The sequence below is a fragment of the Cibotium barometz genome, chromosome 30 (genome assembly GCF_041138505.1).
Source record: "Cibotium barometz isolate CiBa-2024 chromosome 30, ASM4113850v1, whole genome shotgun sequence".
Lineage (NCBI taxonomy): Eukaryota > Viridiplantae > Streptophyta > Polypodiopsida > Cyatheales > Cibotiaceae > Cibotium > Cibotium barometz.
Genome location: NC_141075.1, coordinates 49009545 through 49023885, shown reverse-complemented (window position 1 = coordinate 49023885; position 14341 = coordinate 49009545). Strand labels below are relative to the sequence as shown.

Sequence of the window (14341 nt, the reverse complement as noted above, 5' to 3'; positions counted from 1 at the left end):
GCCGGAGATAGCTGGCACACCGACAACAGCAGCATATTGGCAATCTCAGGGCCTATCACAACGTTTCCTTTCAGATTTATGGAAGAGGCTTTGGGATTGCTTTCGGCCGAGGAACATCACTCTGTTCCTTTGGCCTACAGCACTCTTCCTTTGGCCTACAGCACACAGGAGTCTGGCGGTTGATACTTGGCTAGTAGTCAGAGGTCAGTCAGCAGCTTGCTCGAGGTGCGTGCCCGAGGTGCGGCCACCCCTAGGAGTCTCAGCGAAATTGCCGTTGGGATTGCTCGAAGGCTCAGCAGATTTGACAGCGGATTCTCCGCATCTTTGCTAAGGACAGGGCATCGACCCAGATCATCACTTGGGGTACTGTCGCTTGGGCCACCGAGACTAGAGTGGTCAAGACTTACGAGGAGGATGGGAGAGGCCTTGCCCTTCAGGTCTCCCACCATTGTATTGCAGTAGTACCAGTTACAGCCCCACCTGCACGTGTCTGGCAACCAAGCTCATGCCAGCGATGGAAGATTTAGAGTAGCATAGCAGTCTGGCACATCTAGCGTGCTAGATGTAGCGAGGCCATCGAGGGTACCCACACTCCGTCGACTGAGACCATCAGGAGCATATGGCTCGACATCATTTACACCCTCCACGGTTAGTGGGAGAAGCTACAGGGAGGTTTGATCGCATGCGAAAGCGGCGAGAAGCCTTCTTGAGACTTTGGAGGCCTGGCCCTTTCCTCACAGATAGGGGCGGTGACCAGCCTTCTCCTCATAGAGCGGCCAACCGGAGAAGAAGCATCTCTTCCTCTTATGATCACTTGTTTCTCGCCCTTATATGAGGCAAGTTTGTATTTAGCCCTTCGTGGTTGTACTTAGCCCTTCGAGGCTGTTTTTTTCTTCAACTAATTGAAGGATCTCTTTCCCGAAAACAAAAAAAGAATCCACTTGGTAGCAGGATGATGGAGACGGCAACCCTTACTTTCCGAGCTGTATCCCACAAAAATACATTTAACACCCTTATCATCAGCTTGCTGCAAAGTTGCTGAGACACAAGTGCATAAGCAAGACAACCAAAAATGCGTAAGTGAGCCACAGAAGCCTTTTTGCCATTCCAAGCTTCAAAAGGCATAATTGTATGCAAATCCTTTGTAGGACCTCTTCAAAACATATGTTGCACACACGACTCGTACTCCCAACTTTTGACCATCATACAACATGCCATCTCCATGAGAGACCTATTTTTACGTTCAGCTACACCGTTTTGTTGAGGTGTATAGGACACAGTACATTGGTGTTTTATTCCATTATCAACCATGTATGCATGAAACTCCTTAGACATATACTCCCCCTCTCGATCAGTACGCAAAGTACCAATCTTACATGTAGAAGCATTTTGAACCATAGCAGCAAAGTGCCTAAAGCACACAAAACCTCTAATTTCTGTTTCAATGGATATACCCAGCTATGTGTGGAATAATCATCAATGAATCTGACAAAATTGAGGTAGCCCCCAATAGATGGTGTCCTCATAGGACCACATACATCACTGTGTATAAACTACAATTTTTGGAAAGCTCTAACTGAACTATCTTTGGAAAATGATGCCCGCTGCATTTTTCCAAGAATACAACCCTTACAAACATAGTTGCCAGGCGTTTCATGAAACGCGTTTCATAAACGTTTCTTTCAAATCCTAGACGTGTCAAAAACGTTTCATATAAAACAGGGAGGTTACAGGTCCCAAAATTTATATATAAGTTTATAATATGTAAAAAATATGTTGCCTTTCTTGCAAAACAATATTAAACATGCATCATTTACACATTAAAACATGTTTTCAAGTTAAAACTAAAGAATCTAGATAAAAAATGCTTAAATCGTGCAGTTCCCAGGTGGACACGAATGAAACGCGTTTCATTCGTATGAAACGTTTCATTTCATTCAAAATGAATGAAACGCATTTCATTGCAACTATGCTCACAAACATGTTTGATAGGGGCTTCAAGATGTGGCAGCTCAGACAACATGTCATGTTTATGCAAACGCAACAGATAGCAAACTGCCAAAGTTCAAGTGACCAAAGCGTGCATGCCACAACTGAGCATCACCCATTGTCTTTGTGGCAGAAACTATACATGCAGCATGCCTTTGTCTTTCATATGCATCTAACCTGTAAAGGCCATGAGATAAAGTACCAGAAGCAACAATTGTCTTGCCATCACTCCGATCATGAACAAGGCATCTGTCATCCTCAAACTAAGCCACTAAGCCAACCTTAGTAATGGCAGAGACAGATAATCAGTTCTTCTTGATCCCTGGTACATATAATACATCTGAAAGCATGATTGTTTCACCATTTGCAACAGCGAGAACAATTTTACCAACTCCTTTTACAAGACATGAGGAGTTGTTTGCACATGTTACAATGTTTCCCTCTGGAGCAGATTCAAGTGATGAGAACAAACTGTGATGAGAAGTAATGTGCTTACTAGCACCACTGTCAAAATACCACACATGTGCAATAGTAACAGTCATGCATGCATCCTTATACGAAGGATTACACAATGAAAGCCCAATTATCATGTGCATAGTGTGCAGATTCTTTGTTTTCTGTATTGAATGCTGATGCATCAGCTATAGTCATACCTGAGTCTTTCTTTTTCTCCTTCTCCAGCCGTTTTCTGCACTCATTAATGTAATGACCAGGTTTCTTACAATAGTTGCATTTGCCCTTTTTCTTTGGCTTGTTGCCTTCCTTGTCTGCAGGCTTATCCGATGACTCTGATTTTAGCTTGTAACTACCCTAAAAAAAGAATTTACCTTTGCCTCTATGTAGACTGGCAGCAAAAGCCTGATCTCATGTACGCATGACAGATCTATTTTGCCTGGATTGCTCTTCTTACAAGTGCACAAAAACCAACTCCTCAAACTTCAAGGCATTTGGATTGCCTTTCATCATGAGTCTGATGGTAGAAGCAGAACCTTAATACAAGTCCGACAACACATTCAAGACAGTAGACACCAATGAGCTGTCAGGATATATTTCATCAACACTGTCCAACTGCTCCTTAAAATCCTTGATTTTTGTAAGAAAATTGTCCATAGTCTCCCTCATCCATATGCTCTGACTCTAATTGCTTGCATATATAAGCAACACGTGCTTCATTACATACCTGGTACAATGACATAAGTGCATCCCAAGCATGTTTACGAGTCCGGCAACGCATTCAAGACAGTAGACACCAATGAACTGTCCAGATATATTTCACTTGCGTATATAAGCAACACGTGCTTCATTACGTACCTGGTGCAATGACACAAGTACATCCCAAGCATGTTTGGCAGTCCTCCATGACCGAATGTGAGAAATGATACTCCTCTTAATTGACAAAGCAAGCAACGCATTTGCTTGCACATCTCTTCCATCCCACTTTGTTTGTTCCTATGTAGGAGGTATGCTATGCTGTGGTAATACACCATGTGAAACTCAGTCCGTGTCTGCAGATGTGCCTTCATCAGAAGAACCAGGACGTTTCTCAATGCCAACCACAATATTCCACAACCCTTTGGCTACCAATACATGCAGCATCATATAGGACCATAACGGATAGTTGGTCCCGTCAAGCTTTTATCCTCAGCACGGATAACATCCGAAATACATCATTGTCTGCCATTTCTGATAATACCCAAGCAAGTAATCACGCAACCTGCAAAGTGCTGAGTGCTCTTTGATGCAACTAGTGTGGCCGCTAACAAGGTCACTAACAATGAAGACCTGCAAGGTGTATGAAAAAAATGCAAAGTATAGTGAGTAGAAATTTTACTAGAAAGATGTAGAGATCGATGTCGCTGAAGTGAAGCCCGTAGATGCTTTCTCATGTATCTGCACACCCGTCTATAGTAGATCTGACAAAACTACTCCTGAATCCGATGAAAAACAATGCAAATCCAGTCTCCGAAGATGTCTGCAAAAAACCGAAAACCACACGAACGACCCCCTATACACGCCCGGAACGAAAATCTGACTGAAAAAAGTACAGTACAAAGTACTACACACTTCACGGACCTCTTTCTTCTCCCAAAAGGGCTCCTTGATCCGATTCAAGAAGACAGGCCACTCGAGGCGAGAGGTAGGCAACAACACGGAATGCTCTCATACCAAATGTTAGAAATAGGGTTGCAGGAATACACACACACACACACACAAAGAAGATAAGTATACCCCAAGATGGGCATGGGAAAAAAACCTCCTAAAGAGGAAAAAAAGTGTCCCGGCTGATCCTAGTGTGTTCACACACGTCACTATCAAATATGGCTACAATTACAACCTCAAACCTTAACAGAGAACACCCAAGGTTAAAGTGTTGCAGTGTCAAAAATAGATATGCCAAAATTAGGTCAAATCAGCCAAAAACGATGCTAGACCTTGCAAACAGAGTACACAAGACCCCAGGATGGCTTTGCGGGAGTTTCCGCCCACAAATAATCACCTGCAGCCAGCAGTGCTATGCCTACTCAGATGCATGTACTTTTTTTTGTGTATAAGTAGGTCGCTATCAGATGAAGTCACCAAAAAACAGTTCTTAAAATAGGGGTTGAAAGAAACTCATATGAGATATTCAAAATGTTTCACGCCTTTCAATAAATATGAAACGTGTTTCATCACAACTATGTAGAAGGTGTGCGCTCGCTCCTGGGGCCCACCCCCCCCCTCGGGTCTTGTTTTTGCGCCTGCGCCTCTCCCTCCCCCTGTGTTTGAGCCTACGCCTTCCCTCCTCCTCTTCGCAGTCCTTCACCAACCCCCCCTCCCTATTTTTGTTGCGCTCCCCCCCCCCTTTTTTTTTGTTGCACCTCCTCTCCCCCTCCTTTGCGCTACTCCGCCCCCTCCCCCACCTTTTGTTTTCACTTCCCCCCTCGTCTTCATCGCCTAGCGCAGCCCCCCCCCCCCCCCCCTCTCCCCCTTTCAACCCGTTCCCTCTCGCCCCTCCCTTTACCCTCCGTCCCATCTTTCCTTGGCGCTCCCATCTCTCACCCCCCCCCTTTTTTCTTTCTTTCTTTTCTCTCTAAGCCACCCCCCTTTCCTTTCTTTTTCTTTGTCTTCTTTTCTGTTTTTCCGCCTCTCTCCTCTCTCCCCTCCCATTCAAGTTGGTGTTTCTAGGCTTCTTGGGGGGGGAGGGGGGGAGGGGGGGTCAGCAAGCTTTGGTCTTTTCTGGTCTTCCCCCTCAGGAGGACTCCATGGCAACCGCTCCATCATCCCCAACCAAAGCCGTCGTTGCTTGCATTTCTTTCTCCGAAGAGGATCTTCAAGTTCTCACCACGACTATTACCTCACTTGAGGCCTCCACCCTAGTCTGCAAACTTGTTGGTAGCCACCCTGCGCACAGACAGCTCATGGATCTTTTACAAGCCAGCCTCATTGGCGAACCAACAAAGATCAACGATATTCACCCTCTGGGGCGCGGATAGTAGATACTACCAGGTGGAGTTCGACTCGCCACCATCGGCATCAGACCGAGTCATGCAGCTGAGTCCCCTTGCACTACGTATGGCGCAGGCCTTCTTTGCTCGGTGGCAGCACGGCTTCAATCCTGTGTCTGACCCATTGGCTAGCGTTTCGGCTTCCTAGTGACAGTTTGCTTCCCAAGCCTTAGGAAGGAGTACCTTCCTCTTCTCCCGATGATTGATGGTGCCATCGAGAGAGTGATGGAGTCCCCCCCACTGCTGCCTCGGCCCTCGCGAGGGCAGCTAGGATTCCATCTCTCCGTATCTGTGTCTCCTCGTTGAAGTCGTTACCGCATTGTATTTCTATTCCTAGCCTCCAAGGGACCCTATACAGAAGCGCGTGGAGTATTCTGGCCTCCCAAGCCAATGCTTCATTTGCAGACAGATGGGTCACTTAGCTAGAGCTTGCCCTCGACGACAGTCCAGGAGACCGCCTCCAATGGTTCCTCCCCTCGTTTCCCATGTTGACCCTCACTAGGGGATAGAGAGAGGGACAGGCCCTCAGGCAGCAAAGCACCAGGCCCTGACTTCAGGTGACCCAGCAGAACGGTGAGTGGCAGACGGTTGGACCCCGCCCGGGCTGCTAGACGACCACCAGAACCGAGCGCCGCCATCGAGCGCGCCATGCTAGCAAATCTCAGGAGGATTCGGTTCTGTCAAAGAACCATTACGAGCATTTATCCCAGCACGTTCCCGTTGGTGACACGCCCTCTCCTATCCCGAAGCGGGCCCCTCCGGCCCCACCAGTATGGTGACCGATCCCTCGTCGAGACCCCCCCCCCCCGGACCCTCAGTGTTCTGAGAGGCCGACACGCCCCTCCCCCCAGCTTTCCTCTCCAACGAATCCCCCTCAGCGGCACCCCTCCCCGGCCTCTCCGCCGCCTCCCCCACCTCCTCCCCCTTCTCCTCCCCTAGTCTCATCACCGATTTTACCTGCCACAACGCACCCCGCCCCAACGGAAGGGACTGACATATTTGAGGAGATAGTAGCCCCTATTCGGGTATTTGTAGTTTTTCACCACTCCAAGCCCTCTACGCCAGATAATGGCGCGATGATCTTCTCTTTCCCCTTTAGTTCAACCCCGGGGACAGAGTGGGATCTTTGAGTTAGTGGCAGCTGCCATTCAAGGTCACGCAGTCAAGCTCTCCCACCATCTCCACGATCTCCGCATCACCGACATTCTCACCCATTTTTGGCCTCTGGCTAGAATGGAGCTTGGAGGTTCAGCCCATCGAGGCCGGGATGGTAGTATCCAGTCTGGAGGTGCTACTCTTTGTGGTCATGCATACCTCTGTTGCGGTACCTCTTCCCCCCTCTTACACATAGATACCTATTCTGTGATAGATGGAGTCCGGAGCATGCATATGCGTGTGCTCATACAGAGCGGCGTCACATGGAGGGTAGGATTAGTGTCCACCTGGCACACCTTCACCCTCGCACGGATTGTGATTATTCCCCATCTAAACCCTCGCCCAAGACTCTTCAAGTGGAGGGTAGTTCCGCTAGTGCCGCATCACACCAAGATTGATATGCGGATTGTTTCATGGAACATTCAGGGTTAAGGGGGCCTCAATGATTTCAGCGACAATGCATCCTACGAGGCGAGCTTCAAAGGGCCATAGTGGGGGGGACCCATAGACATTCTTTTCCTCCAAGAGCATCATCTCTCAGAGGGGCGCACCCGCAAATGCGAGCAGATTTTTCCAGGTAAGAGCCATACTTTCTATTGTTTCAAATCCCTCTCAGGTGAGAGTCATCACCACGGACTTTTTTCGATCCCTCCTCACTGATGCTCCAGCATCTTCACAGATGGTGGATGCACGCGAGAGGGTTTGGTGGCATACGAGGGAGGTGGTTTTCCCTTCTCTTCGGTCATTTTTATTGACACCATTCACTGCTAAGGAGTTGGCGGAGGCATTGACAGCACTTCCTAGGGGCAAGTGCCCAAGGGCGGACGGGCTTCCAATTTCCTTCTTTCTTCGCCATTGGGACCTCATGGAAGGTGGCCTTCAAGCTGTTTGCCTTCAATGAGATTATGATTACAAGTGCTATGCCAGAGAGGCTCTCAACGGGCTTGATTCACTTTATATCCAAGGAGGGTGGTAACAGATTGGAGATCCGATAGTGGAGACCCATCACTCTCCTTGGGACTGCCTATAAGATATTGGCCAAGGCCATCAGCAGGAGATTTCAGCCTTTTCTCCTAGACTTGATCCATGACACTCAGACTGGCTTTATTCAAGATAGGAGCATCCTAGACAACATTTTTACCTTCGGGGAGGCAACAGCTTCGGCCAGGATGCGGTAGCAGGACCTCATTGTGCTTCTCTCCTAGATTTCGAGAAAGCATAGGATAGGGTGGATTGGAGCTTTCTGGAGGGCGCGATGAGCCGGATGGGATTTCCCGTGGAGTGGATTCATGGGGTTTCAGGACTCTACTTAGCCTCGCATAGCCAAGTCCTCATTCAGGGGGCTCGAGGTGACGGATTTCCCCTTCCCCGCTCGGTTTGGCAGGGCTGTCCAATGGCACCTTACCTCTTTCTTTTCGTCGCCGACGCCATGAGCAGTTCTCTCTGCCAAAGAGACGACCTTACGCAAGAGGAGTTGCTTGATTCAGAGTTTGCAGATGACACAGCAACCTTCCTTTCAGGAGATGTTGGGAATCTCCAGAGATTCGCGGAGGTGATTGAGATTTTCTGCCGCGCATCAGGAGGGCAAATTGGTTTTTGGGTAGATTCAGCACCTGCTCTGACTTGGAGACCAGTTGAGGCTTTCCAGTGGATCCCGAGGGACACTCGATTCACTGCATCGATTGCAAGGTTGGCATTGATATCTCTCCCAAGCAGCAACTCGCTCTGCTTCTTCTAAGTATTCGGAAGAAGCTTTTATATTGGAGCTCGGCGAGGCTCTCCCTAGCACGCAGAGTAGTGGTGGCAAACCAAGTACTTCTAGCCACCATGTGGTACATCACTTTGTGCTGGGCCTTTTCTCGAGCATGCATTGGCCAGGTACAACAATTGATCCAAAACTTCTTCTAGGCCGAAAGTGATGGGAGGCCAGCCAGGGCCAAGGTGGCATGGCGAGTGATCATTCAGCCACGTAGCAAGAGGGGGGCTTGGCCTTAGCGATTTTGCTATTCAGAGCTGTGCCTTGCTCGGCAAGTTGATTGTCAAAGGACTTCTTCTCGGTGGTGAGCCCTGGAAGGATTTCTTATTGGCCCGGATCTCAGCCCGCACTCCGAGCCTTGGGGCCCGTGGCCACAGAGTACCCGATGGATCTTCACAGAGATGCGAGCGCATGGTTTTAGCCCAGCTTTTGAGGACAGATTTGCAACCAGTTTACTTAGTGCTTGGGATCATCTCACGCCAGCCCTCAGACAGATAGTACCAATTACCTCAGAAAGGCCGCTTCGACAGCCTTTGGTCTAGAACCCCCTGGTCCATCTACCCAGTGGGGCCACATGTTAAGGGCCCGACCGCATGTATCTTAGGGAGACTTGAGCACGGGACCAACCAGGTCTCTTGGAGATTGGATTGCACACAGGCAGTTACCCCTAGAGGAGCAGGAGAGAGGCCCGACAAGGATCTGTGGTCGAGATAGGCTTAGCATCGACATTGACTCAGCTATCCCTCAGGAGTGGCTGATGCCTATTCCAATCCCGACCCCCCCCCCCCATTGTAGCTAGGAGTGTTTACCAGACATAATATCCTCGTGGTGGTCCATGGAGCAAATGAGGACAGTGGGCTGCTCACTTTTTCTATTGGTTCCCAAGGCAAACTAGAGAGATCAGAGCTTCCCTTAGAGGATTTCAAAGGCTGCACCTTGCGGAGGGCGAGGATAACATTGGAGGTCTGGCCCTTTCTTGACGGATAGAGGCGGTGAACCCATTTGGCATTACAAACCACCTGTGTGGTTGTTCCCCCCACCTCCTCCCCCTGTATGAGATAGCCTTCTCCTCACAAAGCAGCCTACCGGAGGAGAAGCATCTCTTCTCCTTATGACCACTTGTTTCCCGCCCTTATATGAGGCGTGTTTGTATTTAGCCCTTCGTGGTTGTACTTAGCCCTTTGTGGTTGTTTTTCTTTAACTAATAGAAGGATCTTTTTCCCAAAAAAAGAAAAAAAACTGTGTAGAAGGCTGAGAATTTGTCTTCTGGCTTATTGTCCATAGAGTTAATCTGTAACAAGTCCCCATCTTTCTCCTACGTGTGGTTTACTAGCAGAGTCCCCACAGCATTCCATCTGGAGCCGTAGAGAGGTCAAAAGGTGTGGCAGAAGATTGCTTTGCTCATATTTATTATTAGGAAAGAGCCATGCTGCACTGTAGCCTGGCTCAAACCTAGGTGTATATGAGGAGTCACCTCAGGACTTTGCTATCTATGCCTAGATATGGTACAACAAGTCTCATTACAGGATGCACTGAGGCCATTCAGGGCATCCCTTTTATTCAATATTGTGTATACTCTTGCTGCCACGTGGGGCAAGGTTCAAGGACACCCCAGGACTGCAAGTATAAATGCCAGATTTTCTTGCATATCTGGAGTCTTGCCTGAGGACCATCACAGTCAAGACACACTTCGCTGGCAGTGGCTTTACAAGTACACAAGTACTTTTCAATATATACTTAAGAAATCTCTTTTAGGAGGGGGGGGGGGGGGGCGCAAACTGATCCCAAATTTCATGTCACACAATGAAATATTAAGCAGTCCACAGCATCAAACTCATCAACCTGTTCAAACTCATGGTGCTAGATGCTAACAAACAAAATTCAAGCACTGGATAGCCCCGGAAATGGCAGGAAGTACCTATCATTCAGACATGCTATGCACAATGCGGCCATGATCACAGCAAAAAGAGCCAGTGGGTTCCTCAAAAAGGCAACTTCTGCATTGCAAGGAAGAAAACAAATAGTGAGAAAGACATGCTTTAGAAAGGGTAGAAGAAATGTGTTGTAAAAAACCAGATCTGCCCTAAAAACTCACCAACAATGACTGCGAGCAGAATGAAATAGTTTGTTCGATAGCTGCAAGAAAAGGCAAGCAAAATCAGGGAAAAACACCCTAATTTCTCCAAAAAGATCATTCACGTGCAACTGTTTTCAACACAAACCATAATCCTGATCCTAATGCCCTGTAAACCTAACCCTAACCCATAACCTGGCCCCGCAACAGATTGAGAGGAGTGGAAAGCGGCACTTACTAGTAGAGGTTGCACTTGCTTCGGCTTTCCCACTTCGCGATGCTTCTGGGCATAGAGAATTTTGCGAAGAACTCTGCCAAAGGGCGGGGGGGTAAAGTCCAATCCACCTCCTGCAGCGCATCGACAAGTTCCTCCACAGTCACGTTACCCCAATCCATGATTGCAATACGCACCAAAGAGTTCTTCTCGATCAGACGACAGAGATGATTGAAGCCTTGGATTTATATACAACGGTGTAGATCCGGATATAACAGCTCTGCAGGGTTCCCTTTAGTCGGTGTGTGTGCTTTTGAACTCTCTCCTGAGTCCCGTTACACACATACAACAAGATCTCGTGTTTGGGGTTGATTCTTTTTGTTCCTCGAGGATTTGGAGTTTTGTCAAAAATCTTGCAATCCAATGGTGGAAAATTTTCATGTTTTTTTTACAATTTGTTTTTCTGAATTTTAGATACATTAACGAGAAGGCACATAATCCTATTCTCACAATTGAATCTAGCTTTTGTGGTCTTGCAATTGAATCTAGCTTTTGTGGGTCTTGTGTTTATGTTTGCTTGTATGTTTGCTTTCCTTTTAATACATGCTTGCTTGTGTTAGATTGTATGGTGAGTGTGTACAATGATGTCGCTTGGTCTCTTCTTCTTCTCCCTCTACCTCTCCCTCTTCCTCTCCCTCTCTCTCTCTCTCCCCCTCTCCATCTCTTTCCCATCTTCTTCTCCCTCTCCCTCTCTCCTCTCCATCTGCTTCTCCCTCTCCCTCTCTCTCTCTCCCCCTCTCCATCTTTGCCCCATCTCCCTCTCCCTCTCCCTCTCCCTCTCTCTCCCTCTCCATTGCCATCTCTATCTTTGTCCCTTTCTCACACTTGCCTTGGTATTAAGGTTGAGCTTTCCATAACTCCCTCCCTCTCTCTACCGAAGTGTTAAGTTCCCTTATAGTAGTGACACCAAGGGAGGCAAGGTTGAGGACCCTACTTCTCCATAAGAAAGGGTTATTTTATGACAAACGACGCAAATCAGTATAGACCTTTACATTCCTCAATTCTTTTCTCCCATGCAAGGCTCAAGTGTTCTGGAATCAGTGAATATCCTTAGGTCCATTGCTAAGAGACGCCCTACCTTAGGACTCCCTAGCTATACTTAGTATTGGTGTTTTGTCATTGCCCGGTTAGAATGCAAATCCATTGGTTTTGTTTGATCTAACTTCTTTTGTTGTTTTTGTGTTTTGATGGAGTTGTGGAGCGTGGAGACTTTGGAGCATTCCTTCAAGATTGAGGGATTCAAGGGTGCAAGTAGATGTTCCAACTTCTTTCCTTCGAATTGAGCTTCTTTTTCATGCATTGTTACATTTTTTGGGGTTTTTTAGGCATTTAGGATCAAGCCATTGATCTATGTGTAAACACAATTACATTGCATTGATCATATCATTTATATTTAATCAAGCCATTAATCTTTGTGTAAACACAATTAGATTGCATTAATCGTATCACTAGGAAGGTTAAGAATAGTTAAATCAATGTTAAGGAAACCCTACCCTAATCGTGTTGTTGGGAAGTTGCCTATCTACCAAGCTCGAGCATGGCTCAAGAGCTCCACCGTAACCGCACGTCACCGCCGTCCTCTCGCACTCGTTGTCACACCGAGGCGGTTACTCTAATCCAACGGGTGATGCAAACTCTCTCACGAAGATCGTGTGGGATCTCCATGGAAGAGGATCGCGTTGGTTAGCTTAATCACGAGAGAGAGAGAGAGAGAGAGAGAGAGAGAGAGAGAGAGAGGCAAGAGGAAACACGTGATTAGCATCACTCCCAAACCCTAACCCTAAGCACACCACACATGCTAGATTAGAGTTGCAAGAGAGAGGGAGAGAGAGAACACTCCACTTCTATTGCACAAATGGGAGAATGAGTTACAAACAAGAGAAATTGGCTTTTATAGTTCGAAGTCTTTTTCCACTAGGCCGCTCGAGAGTAAGTGACCCGAGGCACCAAAAACATAGTTACAAGGCTTTTCTCTATGGTTTGGCCAATTGAGTTACAAACAAGAGAATGAGTTACAAACAAGAGAAATTGGCTTTTATAGTTCGAAGTCTTTTTCCACTAGGCCGCTCGAGAGTAAGTGACCCGGGGTGCCAAAAACATAGTTACAAAGCTTTTCTCTATGGTTTGGCCAATTGACCAAGATTCTCTTGTCTGTCCTTTGAAACTCAATACTTGGGAGCGTCTTTAGGGCGCTTCTCTCATCAAATAACGAGATTTACAATATAGCACGAGCGCCCATTACATAAGTGTGCGGACATAGTTGTCATAAGAATGTGTTAACCAATATGTGGTTAACATACTCCTCTTCTCCTGAAGTCGATCACGTCCTTGTGATGATCGGCGAGAGGTTGGTGAGGCACGTGGAGAAGGTCGCACTTGGTTGGTTCTCATGTCTCTCCGAAAATGAGAGGGAGTGGGGGAGCTAGCATGATGGAAAGAAGTTAGTGGAGTACTGGTGATTAAGTATCTAGCTAATCATACGGGCTCTTAGAGTTCTCTTTTTTGTATGTGCCCAGTAGTACTCTTTTTTTATTTAAAAAAAATTAGGTATTTTTTCATTTTTTGTCACCTTTGCAAGTGGGACATCCTCATTAGAGGAGTCAAAGTACTTGAATGAGTAGACTAGCATGGAATACTTAATGACCAATATCCCAGTGGTTGGTGGTATGATTAAAGAGGAGTTAGTAGAACAATGGGGTTAGTAAGCAAATGGAAAGGGGGGAATTCTGAAGGGACAAGGAGGCAACACGCATGGAGACTACTTGTACTTCGAGATGTTGTAGGAGGTCGATGGCGATATTCATGAAGCTCTAGCATCTATGTCAAGACACTGTAATGGGTATCTTGGCTCCCATGGATGTTAAGTCATCAGGTTGTAGTATTCTCTCTTTTTCTTTTTATGCTTGGTTTTCTTCTGTCATGGTAGCTCATGGAGCTAGGATCCTGTTTTGATAAGAGTGGTAGTTGATGGTGAAGATCCATAGGTGTTAAGCTGAAGAAGAAGTCTTGGGTAGGATTGATGAGACATGAAGCGTGTACACCCTCTTATCTACTCATTTTGGGGTGTGTACTTATCTTTTGTATCTGGCACACATTTGTTCATTCTATTCTAGTGAGTTTGTGTGCTCTCAAGCTTCTCTATCTTGTGTGTGTGCATTGTTGAAACCCTAACCCTAATTCCAACAATTGGTATTAGAGCTAGCTTCCTTGACACTTGATCTAGTAGTCTGCCTCCCTCCTCACGACTCTATTTTTCTATCTCCGATTGAGATACCCTCTTAGGAAAAGAAGGTGTATACTGTAGTGCGTTGTATGCGAAGTATATAGAAATTTTTGGGGTCTGCGGCGCGTTTCAGGCACCTCAAGGTTTCTACAGACGTTTTGAAGAGGCGTCATTTTGGATTGGTTCTGCTCGATTTTGGGTGTTTGGGTTGTGTAGCGGCAAAGAATTGGTGTGCAGCAGCATCTACAGTGTCTTCAACAACATCGGCCATCGTACTTTTGCTAGTAACACTCTATTCTCTACTCTATGTTATTTTTCATACACTTTGCAGGTGATTCAGTCAGTTTGGCAGCCATCCAGGGTTACATCCAGTAAATACTAAGTG

General features: G+C 46.8%; 1 protein-coding gene across 1 annotated transcript in view; it reads right to left on the bottom strand.

Annotated features, from left to right (window-relative positions):
• LOC147621582 (PRA1 family protein A1-like) overlaps window positions 1-11026 on the bottom strand; it is a 55384-nt gene extending 44358 nt beyond the window's left edge. Inside the window, exons 1-3 of the mRNA XM_086824374.1 lie at window positions 10698-11026; window positions 10481-10521; window positions 10304-10382 (exon numbers count right to left, since the gene is read on the bottom strand). Coding sequence (XP_086680500.1) covers window positions 10304-10382; window positions 10481-10521; window positions 10698-10855 — 278 coding nt within the window. The 5' untranslated portion in view covers window positions 10856-11026. The remainder of the gene's footprint in view (window positions 1-10303; window positions 10383-10480; window positions 10522-10697) is intronic.
• Between the last annotated feature and the right edge of the window lie 3315 nt (window positions 11027-14341).